The following is a 23,156-nucleotide window of genomic DNA, read 5'->3' as shown; positions in this document are numbered from 1 at the left end:
GTCATTCTGTTACACAGTGTCACAGAAAACTTGATCATACTTTATGGAAACCTGCAGCTGAAAAGAGTGGTCCTGCTCTTTTTCTCCGTTCCAAACCCCAAGAGCGTTTGTGCATGGTTACATGGTTGCATGTGGTGGATCAGATAATTTTGTAGAAGATAACCATTTTTCTCCCTGGAAAAAAGTGTTTTCCATCAAACCAGCAAGCAAATTTATGTTGTCGTGAACTCACTTATGGAGTTGGTAGATCTGGTTCAAGAAAGAAAACTTGAATGTGTAGCTGATAGTAGGGGAGAGAAGAACTATGCCATTTGGCAGCAGCTCACTTCTAGGCTGGATTAAGCATTTTGCAAGATTACTGTTTTAACAGAGATTTTTCGATAATTTTCCAAAACTTCTTCAAAGGAGGAAAAGAGTGAAGCTCTCCATAGCCTGCCATTTTGTTCATTTAGCATATATATCTAAGAAGGATGCAAAGGAGATTCTTGTCTGCACTTCCTTAAATATTGCTGTCATATTTAAAATTAATGCATGTATTTGTGGAACTCTGTACTTTGAACACTGTATAATATTTATAGCGTAGATTGAGATCAAGTTAACATTTCTTTTAATACTTTGTTCCTTGCAAGTCACTACCATCACAAAATAGAAAAGAAATGGAAGTAAAACCAATTGGAAAGACATTACCAAAAGATGAAAAATACATACATTAAGACTTTCTGTGTTTTGAGAAGTATGTTATCTTATAAATTAGTATTCTATGGGAAAAAACACTAAAAGTTATGCTCAACAAGTAAAAAATTGTTCAGTTTTCTCAAAAAGGAACCTATTTTAAACATAGTCATACTGCAGTGGTATGTACTGTTCTTCAGATCTTGTCGTCTAACTCAAAAAAATAAGTAAAATTAGGAAATACGTTATAAAAGAGTATGTACTTTTTCATTTCTTAGAATAATTTATTTGCTGTCTTTCCAGCTACTGCCTTAGGACTGGACTTAGATCATTTACAGCATCATAAGTCTCTAGCTGTATTGTATAAATGAAAAGTTAGAATACTGAGCAATATTAGATGTGTTTTCTGATCTTCCATAAGCACTTGCATTTTCTCTATGCAGGTAGTTCCATTGCAATCAACACCCTTGCATGGGAGTGTGTGTGTCCACACACACATGTATTCACACATTTTTCTATTGGCTCATAGAATTTAAGGACCATAGAAACAAGTTCAGTGTAAAATGACTGAACGCTGACAAGTTTCCCTTCCAGCCGCTGATCTAATCACTGGTGGTGCTTGGACATTCCTGGAACGTAAGGTGACTGGTACACCTCGCACAGTAAGCGAATGTTAAACAAGTTACTATGAAAACTGCATCAAGTTTAGCTACTTTTGGATAGATACTCTTAAGTGCCATTTAAAATCAACAGTGATCAGTGATGCTTGACTTGGAAAAAGTACAGCTTTGTTTTAACTTGCTTTCCTGATGTCTCTTTTTTGCATGAGTTTAATTATTTGTGGGTTTCTGCCTTGTTAGTGCAATTTCAAGTAATACATTTTTAAACCCAAATGTCTGAAATTCTTTTATAATTTTGACAGGTAAATATTGGAAAAATGGATTCTCCCATTGAGAAATGGAACCTAATAATTGGCAATTTGGCCTTAAAACAGGTAAATATAGTGGATTTATTTGATTAACTCTTATAAGTGAGTGAAGTTATTGAAAAAGTCCATCACTAACATTGGTAAGTATGGAGGTGGACGGTGTTAATGGGAAACTAGCTCTACTACACTGGCTTATACCCAACACAGAATGTTCACGTGACAATTTTTTTTGAACAGTGTAGTTCTCTAAAACAACATGAGCTTCTATTTATCAGAAGAAGAGGTAAAGTATTCTTTGTGACTATACCAAGGATATTTCCTTTTTAATTTTTCTGAGACAGGATCTGAGGATGATTAGAGAAAAATTTCAGATTTGGCAAAACCTTTTAAATTTGACCCCTCAAATGTTTTCAGTACTGTATTTGCATTGGATTCAATGTTTAAAGAAAGTATGTGATACAGCTTTTGGATAATAAACAATATTTTAAATAGCTGGGTCATCTGAGGAAAGGAGTGCTTGTTCTCCAAAGCAACTATTTCTTAAGATTAAGAACTATTTCATGTTCACATGTTATAATACAACATGCTCAAAAAATAGGTGAAATGTTTATGCTGTGACTTCACTGATTTAAGTGGCTTAGGAGCCTCTTTAGTTTCTGATAAATCCTCAACTCTTTTCCCTGATTTTACTTTTGTTATTCTTGAGTCTCTGAAATGCTGGTAAAGCATTTTCTGCTGGCACAAGTTTTTTCTTCTTGATCATTCAAGGTTATCATTATCTCTACAAAATGGATGAGGCTCCCTTTACACCTTGCAAATAAATGTAGATAGGAAGAAAGAATAACAGAAAATTATTCTGCAGTCCTCTTAAGTCTATCAATTATTTTAAGAATTGTTCACCTTCTTTTTCTTTTCCAGGTTCAGGCAACAGTAGTTGGTTTTCTGGCAGCTGTGGCAGCAGTTATTTTGGGCTGGATTCCAGAGGGCAAATACCGCTTTGATCATTCAGTCCTTCTGTGTTCTAGCAGCGTAGCAACTGCCTTCATAGCTTCTCTTTTACAAGGTAAAAGGAATATATCTGTTACTTTTTACGGTTATTTAGTTTTCTGTGGATGCTGAATGCATATTATGTTGCTATTCCTTTAAAGTTCAAATCCAGTAAGATATAATACATCTGAAACACAGCTGAGGATACGATACCCTTTTGCAGTTTCCATATAAGCCTGTATATTGCATTCCTCTCCTGTCATATTCTTTGAAAAGGTTTTGATTTGTATGACCTCCTGAGCATATCTAAACCAAAAAGTATGGGTTTAGATTTTACCTAATACAATGGAGAACTTTTTCCCCTGCTTTCTACATTCATTAATGTACAAAATATATTCTTAATGCTAAACAGGTAAAACTTATTTGTAATTAAACTCAAGTGAGCCCAGATATTAGCTCAGCTGAATTCAAAGTTCCTTGTTGTTATATGTTAGTTTGTGTGCTGCTTTGTATCCGAAGTGAACAAATTGGCTTGTTATGTGAAGGGTTTGAGCCAAGTTCAAGTCCCCCTCTACAAACAGTGCTAATGTTTGTCTGAAGCCATATGGCATGATGAATTTAATCTTCTCTTCCCAATTGTCAGGAAACATTTAACTGTAAAAGGTGGTAGTTAATGGACATGAGGCGGGGGGGAAAGTACCTCTACTTGTGACACATTCTTAATGAAAATACATGGTCAGTAGTCTTAACAATAGTAAGTCAAGTAAAATGTTTAACTTCTTGTTTTTATTAATTTGATATGCTTACTTATGTGAAAATTACAAAATTGTTAAAAGTTTTACATGGAATTAAGAGCACACACTTTTTTAGCGACTACAAAGCCATTGAGTTTGATCATGCGTAGAATTAAGAGCAGTGAGAGAACTGGGGAACATGAGTGCATTTTTTTCACTTCTCATGTATAATTTGGACATGAAGAGAAACTTCTGTTGTTACCTGGTGATGGGCCAGCACAGGAAATTATTTCCTAAGCTTCATCCTCATACACATGAAATGTGTGCTTTTGAAATATTGTGATCCTACAGGATCATTTCATAGACCTGTCAGTCTGACCTCGGTGCCAGGGAAGGTCATGGAGCAGGTCATCTCGAATGCCATTAGAAGTCATATAACGGACAACCAGGGGATCAGGCCTAGTCAACATGGGTTTTTGAAAGGCAGGTCCTGCCTGACAAACCTGATCTCCTTCTATGACAAGATGACCCAACTATTGGACAAGGGAACATTTGTCAATATTATCTACCTGGATTTTCAAAAAGCATTCGACACAGTTCCCCACAGGATTGTCATAGAAAAACTGGCTGTTCATGGCCTGGGTGAGTGAATGGTCTGCTGAGTCAAGCACTAGCTGGTTGGACAGGGACTGTGGTGGTCAATGGATCTAAATCCAGCTGGCAGCTGGTCACAAGTGGTGTTCCTCAGGGCTCGGTGTTGGGACCATTTCTGTTCAACATCTTTATTGATGATCTTGATAAGGACATAGAGTATATTATCAGTAACTTCACAGATGACACCAAGTTAAGCAGGAGTGTTGATCTGCATGAAGATAGGGAGGCACTACAGAGGGACTTGGATAGGTTGGATTGGTGGGCCAACGTTAACGGGATGAGCTTCAACAAGGCCAAGTGTCAGGTCCTGCACTTGGGCCACAACAACCCCATGCATCGCTACAGGCTTGGGGAGGTGTGACTGGAGAGCTGTCTGGAAGAGAAGGATCTGGGGGTTCTAATTGACAAGCAACTGAACATGAAACAGCAGTGTGCCCAGGTGGCCAAGAAAGCCAACGGCATCCTGGCTTGTATTAGAAATAGTGTGACCAGCAGAAGTAGGGAGGTGATAGTCCCCCTGTACTCTGCACTGGTGAGGCCACACCTGGAGTATTGTGTCCAGTTTTGGGCACCTCAATACGAGAGAGATATCGAGGCGCTGTAGCAAGTGCAGAGGAGGGCAACGAAGCTGGTGAAGGGCCTGGAGAACAAATCCTGTGAGGAGAGATTGAGGGAGCTGGGACTGTTCAGTTTGAGGAAGAGAAGGCTGAGGGGAGACCTCATCACTCTCTACAGCTACCTGAAAGGACATTGCAGAGAGATTGGTGCTGGTCTCTTCTCACAGGTGATTAGTGACAGAACAAGGGGGAACGGCTTTAAACTCCAACAGGGGAGGTTCACACTGGACATTAGGGAAAAATTTTTCACAGAAAGAGTGGTCAGACAAGTGGAATAGGCTGCCCAGGGAGGGGGTGGAGTCACCATCCCTGGGTGTGTTTAAGGGTCATTTGGATGAGATGTTGGGGGATGTGGTGTAGGGGAGAACTTAGTAGAGTAGGGCTGGTGGTTGGACTCGATGATCCCAAGGGTCTTTTCCAACCTGAATGATTCTATGATTCTATGATTCCGATTCTTTCTTTTGAGAGTTTCATGGAGTGTAACTCTTTAAGGGGCTTCTCTGAAAGCTTTACTCCTAATGTAGCCTACAATACATAATATTGCTAAAACACATGAAAATTATAATACCAATTTTTCAAAAATCCTTTAAAGTAACATAAAAGATAGCATACAGAGTTGAAGCTCATATATGTATTATATGGTGAGAGGGAAGTCACTCAGGTTATGCCAGAGAAGACTCTTAATAACAGTGTGAATCTTATTTTTAGTAGCCACTTGCATTCTGCAGGGAAATGCTTCTTAAAAAAATTAGTGTTGCTGTTTATAGAAAAAAAATTAAACATCCCTAATTTAAAATTTTTTAACTGTGTAGCAAGTAACATTTTTATATGCTGTGTTGTTTTTAATTTATGATATAGCTTCTTGACATTTGGTACTAAGTCCATGACTGGAAATCTTGCACAATATCAGATGTCAAAGTATTTAATCTTATGTTGTTTCCAGCCTCATGTAATTTAAATTTCAGTCAGTGAAAGTTGCTAAGGTGTAGAACTAATACACTGCATATTTTTTTTCTTCAGGAAATGGCTGATTTACAATTTCAGTAGTGCTAATTCTAATCATAAGCAAAATAGTTCATTATACAGATGGATCTTGATTTTTTTTGTGTGTATTCACTATATTTTTTTTAATATATAACCTCATTTTTAAAAATAGCTAAGCTTCAAAATACAGACATTAGTCAGGTGGGAAGAATAATCATCCTGGGACAAAAGCACTGACTTCTTATTTATTAAGTTTGAAATGGCCATTATCTTGGAATTTTCTGTGGACTTACAACAGTAGTTACGGTTACTGTACTGTCTTCTTTGTTGAATCTAGGAATAATAATGGTTGGAGTTATCGTTGGATCAAAGAAGACTGGTATTAATCCTGACAACGTTGCCACTCCTATAGCAGCAAGTTTTGGAGATCTTATCACTCTTGCTATACTAGCATGGATAAGTCAGGGTCTTTATACTTGCCTTGGTAAGTATGTTTCTACGTGTGCTTGTCTCCTAGGAACCTCTTTTGGGTTAGGAGGGCGGGGAGAAGGCAGGGAGGGAGAGGTTCAGAAAACCTTTTAGTTTGACTGACTTTTTGTCAACATTTATACTGTTGAATGATAAGTCTTGGGTTGGAACATTATGCCATGATCTTTTTTTTTTTTCTTTTTTTTTCTCTTTTTAAGATGATAGAAGTTACTAATCACAATCTTGGCACAATCTACTAATATCTGAAAGACTCTCACAGTATCACAGTCAGTCTGGATGTGAACTAGAAAATAGTTGCTGAATTTACTCTGCTTTCTTGGAGGAGAGTGAAGCCGTCTTCATCCAAGTTTTCTTGAATGCCCACCCCTAAATCAAATATTTGTTTCCCAGAGCCCCTTTGAATTGTTCTCCCCTTGCACTGAGGGGAAGGAGTTGAATTGGCTGTCTTGATAAGCTGCTGGGAGAGGAGTGCTCTGAGAATTATTTTTTTTTTTGTTAGGGTGTGGTTTTAGTATATCTTGAGCTGCAGCTATGCTCAGAAATCAAAATAAAAATAATTAAAGTAATTTGAGTAACAATAGCAAGCCAACAACAAGTATGTATTTGAAGAAGTGAAGCCTAATTTTAGATTTGTGCTTTGTGATTGCTATGACTTTAAAATGAGTTATGCAAAGACTACTGTGAGTTTCCTTCTGATTCCTTCCAAGTGCTTTCCAGCTCCCATTGCAATACCTTCTTGTTTCCTCACCTCCACTACTCCAGCTTCCAATACCAGTTTCCTCAGCAATTTCTTATCTCTTGTTTCCCTCACAGTGTGACACTTTCTTGTGTCCCTCCTGTTCCCTCTGCCTGTGCTTGATTTTACCAGCATTTCCTTCTGCTTTTCAGTAAAAGAAGTAACCCCTTCCAGCTTCTCCAAATAATGGCCCCGCTCTCTTTTGTTTTGTTTTGTTTTATAAATTTGGTGACTATATTTCAAACATAAATCTGATAATTTAGCTGTAGCTTTCTTTGGAACAGCAGTTCTGCCATGAAAGATGAAAAAATGTATAGCCACTCTGAATAGCTAAGCAGCAAAGGAGAGGCCTTCCTCGACTACTGACTACAGAGGGCAATGGTCTAATCCTACTTCAGGCATGAATTCCGTCTGGCTTCTTGATGACGGTTTTTTATATTTACTTACTTTCCCACTAATAGCTATGAACAGGTGAATTACACATAAACAGCTGCAAACTAGTTTCCTTATGAATGACTTTTTTTTTTTCAGTCTGCAATTTTTCTCTTCTATTAGTTATTTGCATGTTTCTGTAGTCTCTTTGAAACTGTTTTTCTGATTTCTAGGACCTGTACTGTCTAAATCCTACTCTTAAAGGAGCAGACGACTAAAGAAGGTTCATCATCACAATGTCTGCTAAAAATGAATATGCCAGTAGTTATTATTATTAGAAGCATGCTTATATAATAGCTGATGTAATGAAATGCTTGATTTTCACAAAGGAAATGTGAGCTCGGAAAATGAGAATGAGGAACTCAAAAATCAGTCTTTTTCTTACTGTTTCTTCATCTCTCCCATGAAGAAACAAAAAGTGCAAAAACATTTTCTCACAGGAGAAGAATGTTCAAAATAATATTTAAAATTAAATTATTGCTGCAACCAACTCCTTCCATAGAAACTACTTAAAGTATATTCTGTTTTAAAAGACATAACTGTATACAATTATAGTATAGTATACCACAGGTCAAATTTTTTGTTGTCCATAATTGTTTTGCCAGACATATTGATAACACCACATATATTCTTTATATCAATGCTCATTGTTCAAGACTTTTTGTGTGAAAACTTGAGCTGTTCTCTGTAACTATTACAACATCAGTCAGAAAAGGTATCTCAAACTACCTTGGTGTGACTTGCCATTTTGTTTCTTAGTTTTGAACTGATGATTTTATATTTTCAGTATTGGACTTTTCATATTTAGAAAGTCTTGATGTGATGTCAGCTTAAATATATGTGTCCAGTACAGTAATTTTTTATATTTTCTATATTTTTGTTAAAAGGTATTGTATATTTCATAACTATATTTAAATACTTTATATTCTAATAACTCATTTCTCAAATACTTAATTTAAATACTTCTTTTAAGGACGTTTATAGACTTATAGTGAAAAGAAAATTGATAAAGATTTTTTGAACCTCTCTTCTTTTTTTTCTCCTGATGAGAAAAACAGAGAGGAAGCCACTATGCTCATGAAATTTAGTGTCTAGCTAATGCTAGGGCTGGGATAATAATTAGAATTTAGCTCATTGGAGACTGCTTATCTAGATTTATTGCTATGCCCAAGAATCTCACTAGACTGGAACATTGGATTATTCTGCTTAAAATAGGTTTCAGGTTCCAACAATTGGTATGTTTGATTGGAATTCAGTTCACAGTCATTGTTTATGCTTGTCAGTGATGTGCCAGGGAAGTTGGTACACCAGCTAGATGGAAAGGAGTTAGCTAGGACTATTGGCACATACTACCTATCTGGGTAGCTGTGGAGTTGGAAGAGGTTGCCAGATTTAGGTTAACACAGATTAGATTTCGGGGCTACAATTATGATTAAAATTTATTCTAGTCAGGACTGTGTCTGCTTTAAAATAATTAAACCTAGACTTCAGGCTTTAAATATTAAGTAATAAGTATTTCAAATGAAGTTTCTTAGAAACTTATGCTCTATAGGTCAAACTTCATTTTGTTTTTTTAAATTTTGCTTTGTAAACTACATTGTAATGAATATGCCATTGATTTTCATTTGTTTCCTAAATCTTTACCCTACAAATATTAGTTTCTTATTTATTTGCATTGTAATGTTCTCTATATAATTGCCTAAGTCGAACCCATATGACTCAGACAGAAAATCATTAATACTGAGTTTTACTGTTTTTGAACAGCTTCCTCTACTCTCCCATATTTTTTTTTTTTTTCAATTGTGGCCACAGGCAAAACTTAGTTACTTATGCTGGTATTTTAACGGTAGCTGGATTTGTCATTTGTAAATAAACAACATATATTATTTTGTGACTATACCTAGTATTGCTTCCTATGCTTTATCTACATTACAGATAGTATGTTTCTTTTTTTTAAAGAAGTAACTAATTATTACTAACATTTCAGTTTCTCCTAAAACATGCTTTTTTTTTCTTGTTTGGTCTTTTTAAGATTAAAAAAAAAACCCACTCAACCCTACAAACAAGATGGAAAAAGAAACTTGGACTTCTTTCTTCCTTTCACACATTTCCAGAAATTTACATCTTTAGTTACAGATGGCCTAATATATTTCAAAGGAATTAAAAAAATAAGTGGGGCCAGTTTGAACTGATCCTTTGCTACTTCTACAGCTGTCATGGCCATTCACATTTTAGTCAGCTACTGCGGTTGAAAAGCAGATCCCACACCTGTAGGGGGAAGGATTAGTGCACTCAAATATGCTTCCAAGACTTACTCCCAATTTTCTTTCTATATGGGCTTCCGGAAATACTTCTCTTTTGGTGATATATGTAATTATCTAGTTATTGCTAAAACAGCTGCTTCTGCTCTCTATATTTTTTTCAGTGTCTTTGTATTTCTTTCTCTTAAGAAACAGAGTCTTTCTAAAATAAGAACATACCACAAAGCCCTTGGAAATGTGTGGTTTCCAAGATGCATGTATTTGAACTATGAAATAATAACAAGGAATAAAAGTGTGGAGCAGCTTCAGCTCAGGAGAGAGTGTATATAAAGTGTGAATGTCAGGTAAAAGGCATTCAGAAAATGATTAGACAACAGGTTAAAAAAAAGTTAAAGCAACTTTTTACACAATACATGATTGTGATATGGAACTTACTGCCATGATGTATTAAGAGGACCAAAGTGCTTTTAGAAAACTATTTGGGTAAATTAATCAGAGAAGAATCCATTGAGGAGTACTGAACAGACAGAGGCAGACAGAAACTTGAGTGATGAAATCCCTGAGGCAAACAGCCGCAGAAGTTGGCAGAGAACACTGAAAGAAGCATCACTGTAAACTTGTCATTTTCTTTTCCTCTTTGCACAAGACTGAACTGTTGACCATAGTCAGACACAGGATACTGGACTAGGTGAGACTTTTGGCCTCGCCCAGCACAGATGTTCTTATGTTCCTTCTGTTGTTTCCCTGCTTTCTCAATGCTGGAGAAACAAGCCCAATGGGAATGGTATAAAGAAACCCACAGTTTATGGGCTAGTAATGAAGCAGGTGGGATTCACCTCTGAACTGTATTCTGAATTAACTATTTTCCCCTATGTTTTATTAGCTTAACTACTCAAATGTACTGAAACAAAGTCTAAGTTTCTGGCTGCTTTCTGCAGGGGAATAGTTGTTTTCAGATAACAAGACTGGAGGGAGGAAATTATTTATGTACAAGCTTTCTGCTTTCCTGTAATGGAGCTGTAACACCTGTGCTCAGCCTTTGGTATGAGAGGATGCTTCATGACATACCTAGAAGAGGCAGGGGAAAGGACCGTAGCATTCTAACCTAGGCTAGGGCCAAATCAAACATCTTGTTTGGCCACCGTCATATATAGAATTTCTTAAAAGTTCATCTGAGTGCTTTAAAAATGATGGCAAAACTATCAAACACGGGGATTTAAATAGTAAAAGGTTAACAGTTCTGTCTGTCTTAACAACTCCCTAAAAAGAGCTGTGTCTGTGAATCGTTGGTAGATAGCTGGGGAGAGCACTAGAGGGCTCCCCGGGACCGTCGCTGGGACTTGGCTCCGGTTCCTGGACCAGAACACGGGGAATGCTCTGGAATAGGAAGATCCAGTATATTAAATGCGGAGGTCCGTGTTGCTTGTCATTTGTCAGTAATGATATGAAGATTTTGTTTAAAGCTTTCCTTTTTTTCTCACAGAACATAGCTTAAATATATGTGTTTATCTCTCGTGCATGTTGGATCCGGGTTGAGAAGACAAATTGTGTGATTCACATTACTATTTTAAAGTTCTTACCAGTTACTTTGAAGTAGTATTTTTCCAATTCACCTCTAATTCTTACTACAGGTTTCATTGTTTTCAGTGGCACTGCACTGAACGGTATGTCATGGTAGATACCCTGCACAAGGAGTAAACCATTAAGCATCTGAGTTCTCCAAACCAGAAGACTGATTTATATCACTGTTTACTGAAGGGATGAGGGCTTAAAGTAAATGAAGATCAGTAAGGACTTGGCTGAGAACCTTGTGTCTTTCCTCTAACCTCCTTCCCTTTTAAATTTAGGGTCATAGTCAGAAGTTCATTGAAGAGTTGTGTGCTTTTAGGAGTTATCTTCCACTGTGGGATGAGACAAATTCTATAGCAGAGTCAGGTTGAGCGAGATTCCTTTTACCATGTAAGCTACCTGCTATAAATCTATCAAAAACAGAGTGAAGTGAGCCCTAAAAGAGGAGTCATTTATTCCCTCTTCCCATTCTCCAGCTATTGCAGAACACATTTTCTTCTTCTGTGAATTAAATATGAAGAGGAAGATGGCCCACACTTCCTTAAAAGATGCATCTCAAAGTTGACATCTTTTTAGATTCTTATAGTAAGGTGTTCTACAAGTAGAGTCTCTCATAGCTAAAAAATAAAAGGTCCTGCACTCCTTTCCCAAGAGTTAGAGTGTAGCTGAGTAGTTTCGCTGGTCATGTAGGTGACTGGAGTCTACCATTGCTCACTTGTGACAGATTCTGTAATATAAACTATTAATTGCTTCTATAGTTCTGTTTTAAATTCAGCTTAATAGACAGTACAATTTGAAGTTCTGGTAGGGAGCAACTGCCTTGCCTTAATTTTTGCATCATCTTTGCCTTAAAAAACCTGGGCAGGGTGAATTTCAGTTGTCTGGTCTAAAACTTGTAAACAGATTTATATACCTGATTTCCTCTTTGTTTAGTGGCATGGGGATGGTTGGTGGCCTATTTATGTGTTTATTTATCATTCCCTCTAGCACTTCAGAATAGAGAATCTCAGTAAAGTGCTAGTATATTGTCTTAGCAGAAGGTTTTTTTAAAAAAGGATCTAAGCTCTGACTGTGTCCTGTCCTTGGAGATCCCCCCACTCCTGAGAACCACTCCTGGCTTGCTTTCTTTTCAAGAAGAAACTTTTGATAGTATTGCAACAATGGGGTAGCTTTTATAATCCATTTTATGTCCAATCCCATAAAAAGGACTAAAAAGTCTAAAGGACTCAGGTATAAAACCTATATTGTAAGTTTTCTCTGTACTTTTCTCATGGTAAAATTAAGACATTTATAACTACTAAAATGTTGAACAATAAGGCCAAAAAAATTAACTCCTCTCACTTGCTGTTGGCTAAGGGGAATAAAGGTAAGCCATTGCTGAGTAGTGTTGAAAGTCCTACGTTAGTGTGTAAAAACAAACAAACAAAAAAACAAAAAAAAACCAGCAACAAAACAGACAAAAAAGCCAACCAAGCAAAAAACCACCCAGTGGTTGTATTTTGTTTCATGTCATTGTCATGATCATTATGCATTTTAGTTTTATTGCTATAAAACACATATTCAGCCTCTTGAAAGTTCATCTAATTTTTGCTTTGTTTGCTGTAAAAATGACAGCTTGTGTCATTTTATAGATGCGTATTTCTTTTTTTCCTGTTGCTGCTGTTAACTAACTTAAAATATGCTGAATTCAACTCGTGAAAGGTTTGATAATCAGCCATGGGTTAATCATGTTTTCTAAGATTTGTAAAGCTGCCCTTGCTTCTGGCTTCTTGCTGACTTCTGAAATGGTCCTGTTGCACTGCAGATATAAATTATATTTCTTTTGGTTATAATTCATGAATCATTATACACTAGTGAGACTGTCTTCTCATATTTTCTTTTTTCTTTTTTTTTTTTTTAAACTTCTTACAAAACATTTCTGTGGCAGGATGACATGTGTATGTATATTTTATATTTTACACAGTTGTTATCTGTTTAGAAGTTACCTATTAAATAATTCTTGGTTAGTATTCATTGTTCACTTGCTGAACTGATTTCAGTTTTATCAGTCTTTTTTTTTTTTTTTTTCCCTCCAGAAGAAAAGAATTATATGATATACTTTTCTTATTAGTGTTCTTTGTAATTCTTGGACTAGCTCTCCAAGCTTGGAGACTGGTGCAGATAGTTAAATAGTCTCCCTTTTTTCATGAACACATTCTAATGAGTTATTTCATTGTTAGTGGGATTAAAAAAGAAATGATTGTAAAAGTCATACTTTTTTGAACTTTAATTTCCTTTCTTGTACAGTGGGCTAACTGTTGATGTACAAGTGAAAAAATTTTAAAAATTAGCGATTAATTAGGGTAATGCTCATCATTGCATCTGTATTTTGCTCTTCAATGTTTGTCTGCAACAGAGGATCTTTGCTGACCAGCAGATTTTACCTTTTAATAAAATTGGCAGCCTGTCCAAAGATGTGGCAAAGACTTGAAACTTATTTTGTGCACTTGTTTTACTAAATATACTACATTAGAGTTATTCTTTCATTCTGACCTTTAAATCAGTTACTGGGTGCCTGGTACATGCTTGCTAATGCCTCACCTTGGTTCCACATGAGAGGAACAGATGGAGAAAAAAAGTAGCAGGGATACAGTATGATGTATGTCTTGGGGGGAGGAAAAAAAAGGAAAAGAAAGAGGGGAAAAGGAGAGAAGTTTCAAAATTTTAAACAAATAGACATAGAATGAATGCTGACTTTCCATGTGATGAATTTTAGTGCACACAGGGATTTTTCTTCATTGTAAGTGGAGGGAAGGACGCGTTCACCTGGGCAGGAAATAGTTCAAAAACTTTATATCCATACATTTTTGTCTTTTTTATTGTTTGATAATACAAAACTATAATCATCAAATAAAGAAATCTTGTTCTGTGTGTACTCTTTTGAGTAAGAGCTCTTTACATTGGGCCTACCTCTTAGCTCACAGAAAGAGGAGAAAGAAGGAAAAAAGGCACCACAAAGGAAGAAGGAGATAATATATTGTAGTTAGATAAGGAAAGGAAAAAAATTACTTCTCTTTTGGGCTTTGTCTCGTTCTCATTCTAACAGCTTTCTACTTTTAGCTTACCCAGTGAAATGTATCTCACTATCTTTTCTGCTGGCTCTGCTGCAGAGGTTGTTACCGGTCAATGCAGAAGGATAGTAACTTCTAAAAGCTCTACAGCAATTCTTCCAGGAGTAATTTTAGCTCCACCAAGATAACATCAAAGTAGTAATTGCTTGAATTTGCAGCCTTTGTAATAAGCCATAATATATGGGTGAGAATACGTTTTTATATACTAAATATATTCTTCTTTCATAAAGTGTTTGTGTGTTCTACACTAACTACTTCAACCTGTTAATTTAAAATACATGTTGTATTAAGATTTGTCCAAATTCTGAAACTTTAGACAAACTGTATTTAACATTAAATACATGACCACATTTCTCATAGAACTAAATATATGTAAAAGTGGAATGTTTGCATAATTTATATATGTATTTACCATTATAATACATTTTCCATCATTTACTTCACTGTTGAATTAGGAAGTATTGGATCACTGTAATAGCTTCTGTGTGGATGGGATTATAAAACCAAGTAATCTGAAAAAATAGTGTTCTTTCTGTGCAGGCAGCTGCTTGCCTTATAAACTCGGCTTTATGATGGTACTCGTGGGTGTTTGCAGTTGTGTTCCTAAGAAATTTAATGCAATTCTGATGGATAGGTGCAAGCAGCAGAATTGTGGCTGTGAATTTTCAGACTCAGACTGGTTATAAAACAACTGAACTACTGTATAAATGTTGCAATATTACACATTGTGCCTGCATCATTTTAGATATGCTATTTCTGAGAAGATTACCATATTATCTGTGCTTTGGAAAGAAGGGGGTGTACATATGCTATGAATTTGTGTATAGACAAAATGCATTTTCAATATATTAAGTTTCTCTTTTTTGGAGATATGTTACAAAATAATGTTTTATATTCCACATCCTTATTCATCATAAATATTCATCATCCTTATTTCATCACGAAGCATCATACAAATATCCTCTTCAAAATTCCTTCTTTGTACAGATAGTTCTGTCTTTGAGAAGATGGGAGACAGTGATCACAGATGGCAGATGTTAACCATATTGTTTAGTGCTGTAGTTGAAACTTTAGGTACAGTAGTGAGAAAGACTATTAAAATTCCTCAACTGCATGATGTAGATTATATTTTAGAGTTCTAAATAAGGAAAAACCTATCAGAATGTCTTGAAAGTAAAACAGGTTGTGTTGTTTGGTTTGTTTTTTTTTTTACTATTATTTTAGAGACATATTACTATGTATCTCCTTTGGTTGGTGCCTTTTTCTTGGCTCTAACTCCGATGGGGATTGTCATAGCTGCCAAACACCCAGCTACCAGAACTGTTCTCCATTCAGGATGGGAGCCTGTTATAACTGCCATGGTTATAAGCAGGTAAGTCTATTTATCTTGCTTCGTCTTGACAGACATAGTGTGTCTCTGTATATCTTCTTTAACACCTGATTGTACTTAAAAGAAACATTTAAGGAGCTTCTAGAATGTAGAGTGTGAATAAACTTTAATATTCCCAAATGAGGAAGTTACAAAGTTAAGTCACAGGTGGGAACAAGTGGGGGAGCCAGCAGTAGCCTGTGGCGATGCCTGAGCAGAAGTGTGCTGTGTCAAATGAAGGAAGTGGTGAGCTATTCATCTCCTGCAGTTTCCAACTAAGATTATGCACTGATCAAAGAGATTATTTAATCCAATGAAAGTTATGAATCTTAAAAGTGGAGTGATTGGCAGAAATTCTATGGTCTTTGTTATCCAAGAAGCCTATTTTAATATATGAATAACTATAGCGATGTTAGTCTGTAGCTGAGAACAAGGTAATGAATCAGGGAGAAAGATGAACTGATAAGAAACTTGTGGCTTGAAGATGTCTAAACCAGATTGCTAAAAAAGTTTTAAAATACTAGTTAATGAACCTTCTCGCCTTATTCTAAATATTGTACTTTGTTTTTCAGTATTGGTGGCCTTATTCTGGACACAACTGTATCTGATCCTAACTTAGTTGGAATTGTTGTTTATACCCCAGTAATTAATGGTAAGACTCTGACAGGATTATGTGCTACTACATATCAATTGATATATCTTGGTTTGAGAAAAGTCTATTACAATACATTTCTGTTATGTCAATTAGTATCTGGTATATTAATTTCAAGTTTTGATTTTGATGTCAACAGTTATTTAGTTGAACACCTAAGGAGTGCTTCCTGATCTTGCTTGCTACAACCATTAAAACATGATAGAGAATGTGAGAAACAGGAACGTAAATTAGGCATTAAGAAACTTAAACTGTAAATATTGAAGTAGTATAGTCAAATATTAAATTATTGAATGTTATACTGAAACGGTTATAGCTGAGGAAAATGTAGAGAAAATTTTATTTCAAAGGATTTTCTTATGACCATCCAAGGACAAATTTTCAAAACAGTAATTTACTATTTACATGTAATGTACATAGGTATAAGAACTAACAGGGATGCTACAGGCAAGTAAATAGATTTCTCAAGAAAAATGTGTGTTACTTCCCATGCTTGATACGCACTTTCCAGGTGTGTAAGAATGTATTTGTGAAAATTTGGTCCTTAATTTAAGTATTCTATCTTTTAACAATAACAAGGCAAATTTTGTAAGAACAGTTAATATCTTATTAGGCTGATGCAGTTTGAAAATGCTTTTTTTTTCCCTACAGTATCACAGGGTTGATATATATTTAGTTTGCAGTAATTATAGTCACCAGATCTGTTCCCACTGCCTAGCTGTTCTTTTCCCCTTTTGTGTTTCTCCATTTCATTTCTTACATTATTTTGCACTTCTATGTATTTGTTGATTTTTAAACCATTTCTCCAGTTACCAAGATGATTCTGACTTCTAATTTTCGGCTTACAAAGTGCTTTTGTAACTTGGCATTTTCAAATTTCATATGGGTATATTCCATTTTGTTTTCTAAGCTATCAGTTAAATGAATTGTGACCACTTGTTTTCCACCTTGATAATAAAATGTTTAGATGGACACTGAGTTTAGTTTTGAACAACGTTGCCCTGATATAATTAATTTTCCAGCGGCTGCTAATGGAAATGTAGCATGGGATAGCACCAAAACATTTTGATAAGCTTTACTACAGTTGAGAGTTAGTATTTCCATTGTTGTGACCATTAGGCAAGCTGTTCAGTTAAAGGAAGAAATTGTATTGTTTTGACAGAAGCACGTTATTGGCAAATTCATGTTAGCTCTTGTTTTACAGCTTTCATATCTTCTAGATGCTTATAAATTGTCTTTTTAATCATTTGTTTTAATACTTAAGTAGGAATATAAATTTCACTGACATACAGATGCCCTCGATCATCCTTTTTGGCCCTTTTACAAGATATATTTTCATTTTCTCCATTACAGCCCTCTGGTATTCTCCAACCTCCAAGATAATCAGTTAGCAAAAATGATGACTGATAATTCATGCATTGTTCATCTAACTCTCTAAGGATGCACTAAATTTAACTTACCCTCAGGCCTTAATTCATATCAGTTTGTGATCAGATGTCACCATTTTTATGAAAGCAGTAGACAAAAGGAACTGAGTGTTTCAATATTCTGTAGAGCTTGTTCTTCTTTCCCATTAAGGTCCTATATTTTCTTTCTTCTTACTTTTAATATGAAGTATTTCTGTGTTGCCACTTGTGTTCCTTGCTAACTGTAAATTAATTTTTGCACTTCAGCCTTTATGCTTCCTTGCCTGTGCCTTGCCTTTATATTACTTCGAAAATGCAAGTACTTTCATCTACCTTTTGTGTGCTACCATTTTGATTTCCAGATACCTAAAGAACAGGGCAGAATGTTGATCTTTAACTTTTTTCTGCTTTACATCTGTAACTTTTCTCATAATAGTCTTTTTTGCTAACCCCCTGGATTTGCTTCCCAAGTGAAGAGGACTGTTTTTTCTTTTTAGGCAGGTGTACCCAAACCAGTACTCTTGCCAGTGTTCCTGCTTTTCTAAATGATATCCCTTAATTACAAAAGCCAACAACTGTCTGGTGACTGTTTCTTACAATTTCCCCGCAGGCTTCTATTTCTGCTCCAGCACAGTACCAGAATACTTCTGGATTTTCTCTATAGACTCAGTTATACTCTATAGACTCACTTATTCTAGGCTTGCTACCTACAATGGATACAGGTCTCATGGATATGTGCCTTTCTCAAGGCCTCATGCTCCTACCAGATGTTGCAATGATGATGGTCTTTTACCCTGTAGCAGTTATGGACTGCTCTTGTATGTGGAATTATGCATCCTATTCGAGGTGAATTTCCTTCATAAAAAATGTCTCTGAATCCTGGATTTCCTGCGTGTTTACATTTTACCTTTTTAACATTTTTAGTTAATGATTGGACTTAAGCAAATAATTTTAATTGCTAAGAATGACAGCTTACTATAAACATGCCCCTAGAGAAAAGGGTAAATGTTCCAGTTTTTTTCTTATTTTCTTTCATAAGTTTATCAGCAGAATTAAGGCAATGTGCATACATTCTTTTGAACTATCTTTAGAGAAAAAGAACTAGCCAAAAGCTATACAAAGCTATACATAGCCCTGGATGATTAGCTGACAGGCCAAAAGATCCCTGAAGGATTAGGCAGGTGGAAGAGAGGGAAAGCTGGGACTATTGGAACAGACAGGGAGAGAAAGAGGCCTTCAAGAAGGCAAGGACAGCAAGAGGCATGCTTGCAGCTGCGACAGTCCCATAGTGGTCTTGTGGTGATGATTCCTGTGCTGATTTTACCACCTGCATTCAAAATACTGTTTTTTCATAACAAGTTTTGTATTTCTAGACTGTTCTTAGTCCTTGTCATCTGCACCCTGGACTGTAATGCCCGAGAATGTTATTTTCCAAGCCATACCAGGTGCCTTAGTCCGTTGTTCATCTGGACTTTTCATGTTTAGTTCCTTTTCTGGTTATGCATAAAGCAGTCTTTTCCCAGCTCTCAAAGTTTAAACTTCTTCAGTGACTAGTAATGGACCATTGGGGAGTTGTTTATAGTCCTGTGTCTGTATCTTCAGGATCTTTGCTATTATCCCAAACTTAAACTCTACATTGTAAGAAGCAGCAGCTCATACTAAATTCACAACAAGCCTTATAGGCCGAGACTAGAGTCTTGCAACAGTAATGCATGGTAAAGTTAGCCTAAGGGCCGTGGCCTGTTACTACCAATAGCAATAATGCTTTTGCAGCGCCACTGGGCAACAGCAGAGAACTAAGGATTTCTGGTTTTCCCTCATCTGCAAAAGAGCAGAAGGGAGTAATGCGTAAGTGGTGTGTGTGTGTGCTAACCCCCTCAACCCTCAGAATTCTAAGGATAGAGGCATTTCTACTGGAAAACATAGAGAAAATATGTTCTGTGTAGAGGATGCAGAGTGGGCCCATTTTATGCTACACCTCCTGGAAAAGGAAATTGTAGGTAGGTGATTTTTTTGGTTGCTGTTAGATTAGCCTCTCCTGGGTTTCATAATTCTACTGGCACCTTTTGATATTGCTGGTCAGTATAGCGTAGTAAACTAGGGCTTAGGAAATCTTTCAGTTAAAAAGCACATCTGTTGACACTCATTTACTGACATAAAAGCTGTGCTAGACCACTTAACAGATGGCTTTTTAAATATTGCTGTTGCAGAAAACTTTCTCTACCAGTGCTTTCCTGGCCTTGGAATTCTCATTGTAAGCTTAAGTAGTGAAAGGAGCTGAGGGCTTTCCTCTCAGAATGCTTTTCAGATACCTTTTCCTTTCTCTTACCTTAACATTTATTGCTCCTATGACACAGAAAACCTGAAAGAAACCAGGGAAACCTGAAAGAAATATTGTAACCTATTGGGATTATGTCCAGCCAAAATTTGAGGACATTGTAAATTTGTCCAGGATTTCAAGCTGTCACTTTTTTTCAGTGCCAGTCGCCATATCTCAAAATCCTGAACAGTATGCACTGCAGAGCTGCCAGGTGTTAGGCTTCCTGTGTGCTCCATTAAGTAGCTTTCAACCTGATCCTGTCTAGATGGTTTGCATATTCTTAGATGTGAGACAAGTTATTTTCATCACATATGTTACAGTGTAGAGCCATAGATCTTTTGGTTTAAGAAATATTGGTCTGGAATTTGAGCAACCTCAAAGGTTCCTACTCCTATTAACAATAACTGCAACTATTTGCCAAGAATATTAAAATAGTTCTTAAGCAGCCAGGCATTTATAGTCAGCTTTACTGCTGGTGGCCAGAAGTATTTCACAACCACTTTTCCATTTTTCCCATTAAACACATTTCTGGAGATGAATAATTATTTTTAATTCTATGATTGGTTGGGTTAAATTGTAACTCTGCTTTTTAAAAATAAATAAATCGTTTTGTGGTTTCAACCATTGTGGTACTTACAGACTACTTGAGATTTAGATGTCTGCATTTGATGTACTGAAGTTCTGAATAAAATAACTAAGCCCAAGCGTGGCTGTGCTTCAGCCTAGATACTCAAGTTGATCTTTATGTTTTCTAATGGATGAGATGGTTAAAACTTGCAAATCCTCTTACAGAATCACGGTGTGTTGAATTTGGCTCAGGAATTGCGATTTGCAAGATTTGCAAGTAACAGAGTTCCTTTTGTGCAGACAACAGATAATGCCTTTAGCAATTATATGCTTCTGAATATGCAACAGAAATGAACTAAGGTGCAGTTACCAGATAGAGCCACTTTTCCCTCCATTTTCATTGATGCTTAGAAAAAACATTGTGAGATATCTTCTAAGTATTTGCATTTCAGGAGTTACTGTATAATATTACCAACATGTTGGTAGACTTTACCCCGTTTTTATGCATCTTGTAGAATGGAGGTTCTGCAAATTAATTCTTCAAACAACCTGAAAATCAGAAATGCTTTGAAGGCTTTATGTAGAAAAACTTGTTTTTGCAGATGGTTTGAAGCAATACTCTTTAAGGGTAACATAAAGCTGTTGTAGTATTTCCTACTCTTTGGCTGTACATATTGTAAGATTATTTGATATCTGGAGGGAATAAATGTAGATCAAGGAATATGAGAAACCCCTTTGAGAAAATATAATACAAAACTTACTGAATGTCTGTTGTCTGGGAGATGAAAGTTAAGCTTACTTAGTATATTCCCCAAACCATACCTTTTTTTATCTATTAGTAGGAAAAAGCGAATGACAAACTTTAAGGTTTTTCAGAGAGCATTCACTGTAAATTGTGTGCTTTGGAGAACACGGAAAGAAAATATCCAGAAACCATTCCTCTTCAAAAAAGAAAATGCATTTTTTAATAACTTTATCTATTTTAATATCTTATAGCATAGTTGTACTCTCAGCTTTAACACAACAGAGAAGTGCTTTCATTAGAAGATAACCGTTGTCTCAGACACTTGAGCATCTGCAATGTGTCTCTGTAAATTACAAGGGAAAGCATTAGTATACCTGTATGGTAGTAGAGCAATCTGGCTGGGTAGCAAATTAATTTTTCTACATCCTGAATTAGAATGAGTGTGATAGTCTCAGAAGGTACCTATACTGTATGAGAACTTTATAATTCAGTCTTTATTTTCACATGAAAAAGGCAGAGGGTTTCAATTCTGGGTATTTAATTCTGATGCATTATTGAGTGATAGTTTTACTATTTCTTAGTTGCTAACCTGTACATGTAAATCTGCATATTTCATGCTGTTAGAGATATGTGTTCTTTCTTTTATGCCTTGTAAAATTTTTACAAGATTCTTGTAATTATTAGTTTTCATGTCAAAATTATATCCAGAATTTTTTCAGTTTTTGACAATCATGGAACAATTTTTAATTAGGCATAAGAAAGAAATAATTTATAAGCCAAATGATACATAAACTACTCCATTTTAAAATGTAATAGTTTGCATCTATAATGTTGACTCAAAGGCTTCTCTTAAAAACCATCCCTAGAGGAAAAGCTAATAATTTCCAACTGTTTCGACCCAAACATTTTTAAGTATTAAAAGAAATGTGACAAAGTACAGAGGAAGATAGAAAAAATATGGATAAAAAAACAACATACAAAAATACCTAGTTAAGGTAGGCTTCTATTCCAAGTACTTCACTTGCATAAAACATGATTTTTTTGAAGTTAGTGATAGAGAAGTCAGGGCAAAAACTGATCTTGAATTTTCTGAAAGATAATCCGATTATTCAGAAATTTAGAGATTTTGGTCACTATTGTAACTGAGATTATTTTCCTTCCTTTTCATTTCATTTTTGTAATACAAATGATATCAAAGAGCAAGTTGCTGTTGAACTCCAGAAAGACTAATTGGCTCAACTGACTATTTTGAACTATTTTGTACTCAGGAGTGCACAAAAGTGAGAATGTTCTTGCCTTCCTTCTCTTGATAGATTTACAGGAAAAATCAGTTTGGGAATTGTGTTGGCCTAATTCTTTCCTTATGTGGTTATTAATTGATTTTTGTCCCATTGCACAAGCTATATTGTAGATGCTTGGGAACAACATGGTATTCTGCCACTGGTTAATCTCTCCCCATAGAACAGGATTACTAAAAATCTTTAACCTCAATGAACTGATACACATATGGTTTGCCATTCCTACACAATTATTTGTGCGCCTTGCCATGCAACTGCTCTTTATAGTCTTGTGAACAGTTATGGCACTGGTCATTAAAGCTGAGTATGTGGGCTTTATCTTGTGGTCTCAGTGCTTTCATAGGAGGCATTTTCTGCAGGAACCTTTCTTTATATATATTATATATATTTAAGAAAAAGGAAAAAGGAAGAATGAGATGGGGACCTACAGGAGAGGAAGTAACTTTATAATTAAGTAGTTGAATACTGCTTTGGAAAATTGCTCCCATCTATTATACAGTTCTCCCCTGGTGTTAAACAAGTACCTTAAACCAGATTTTTTATTAATTAGTAATAGCTTAATTCTTCTCTTTTTCTGGATTCCTTGATTAGAGATTCTGCATCTGACCCACAGAAATACTAAACAT

General features: G+C 35.8%; 1 protein-coding gene across 1 annotated transcript in view; it reads left to right on the top strand.

Annotated features, from left to right (window-relative positions):
- Window positions 1-23,156, top strand: part of SLC41A2 (solute carrier family 41 member 2) — a 60,672-nt gene that overhangs the window by 15,759 nt on the left and 21,757 nt on the right. The window contains exons 4-8 of the mRNA XM_074871893.1: window positions 1,595-1,666; window positions 2,519-2,663; window positions 5,914-6,060; window positions 15,398-15,545; window positions 16,115-16,194. Of these exons, the coding sequence (XP_074727994.1) occupies window positions 1,595-1,666; window positions 2,519-2,663; window positions 5,914-6,060; window positions 15,398-15,545; window positions 16,115-16,194 (592 nt within the window). The remainder of the gene's footprint in view (window positions 1-1,594; window positions 1,667-2,518; window positions 2,664-5,913; window positions 6,061-15,397; window positions 15,546-16,114; window positions 16,195-23,156) is intronic.

This window comes from Strix uralensis, chromosome 5 (assembly GCF_047716275.1).
Source record: "Strix uralensis isolate ZFMK-TIS-50842 chromosome 5, bStrUra1, whole genome shotgun sequence".
Classification (NCBI taxonomy): Eukaryota; Metazoa; Chordata; class Aves; order Strigiformes; family Strigidae; genus Strix; species Strix uralensis.
Note: the sequence above shows the minus strand (reverse complement) of the source record. Positions and strands in the feature narration are given on the sequence as shown.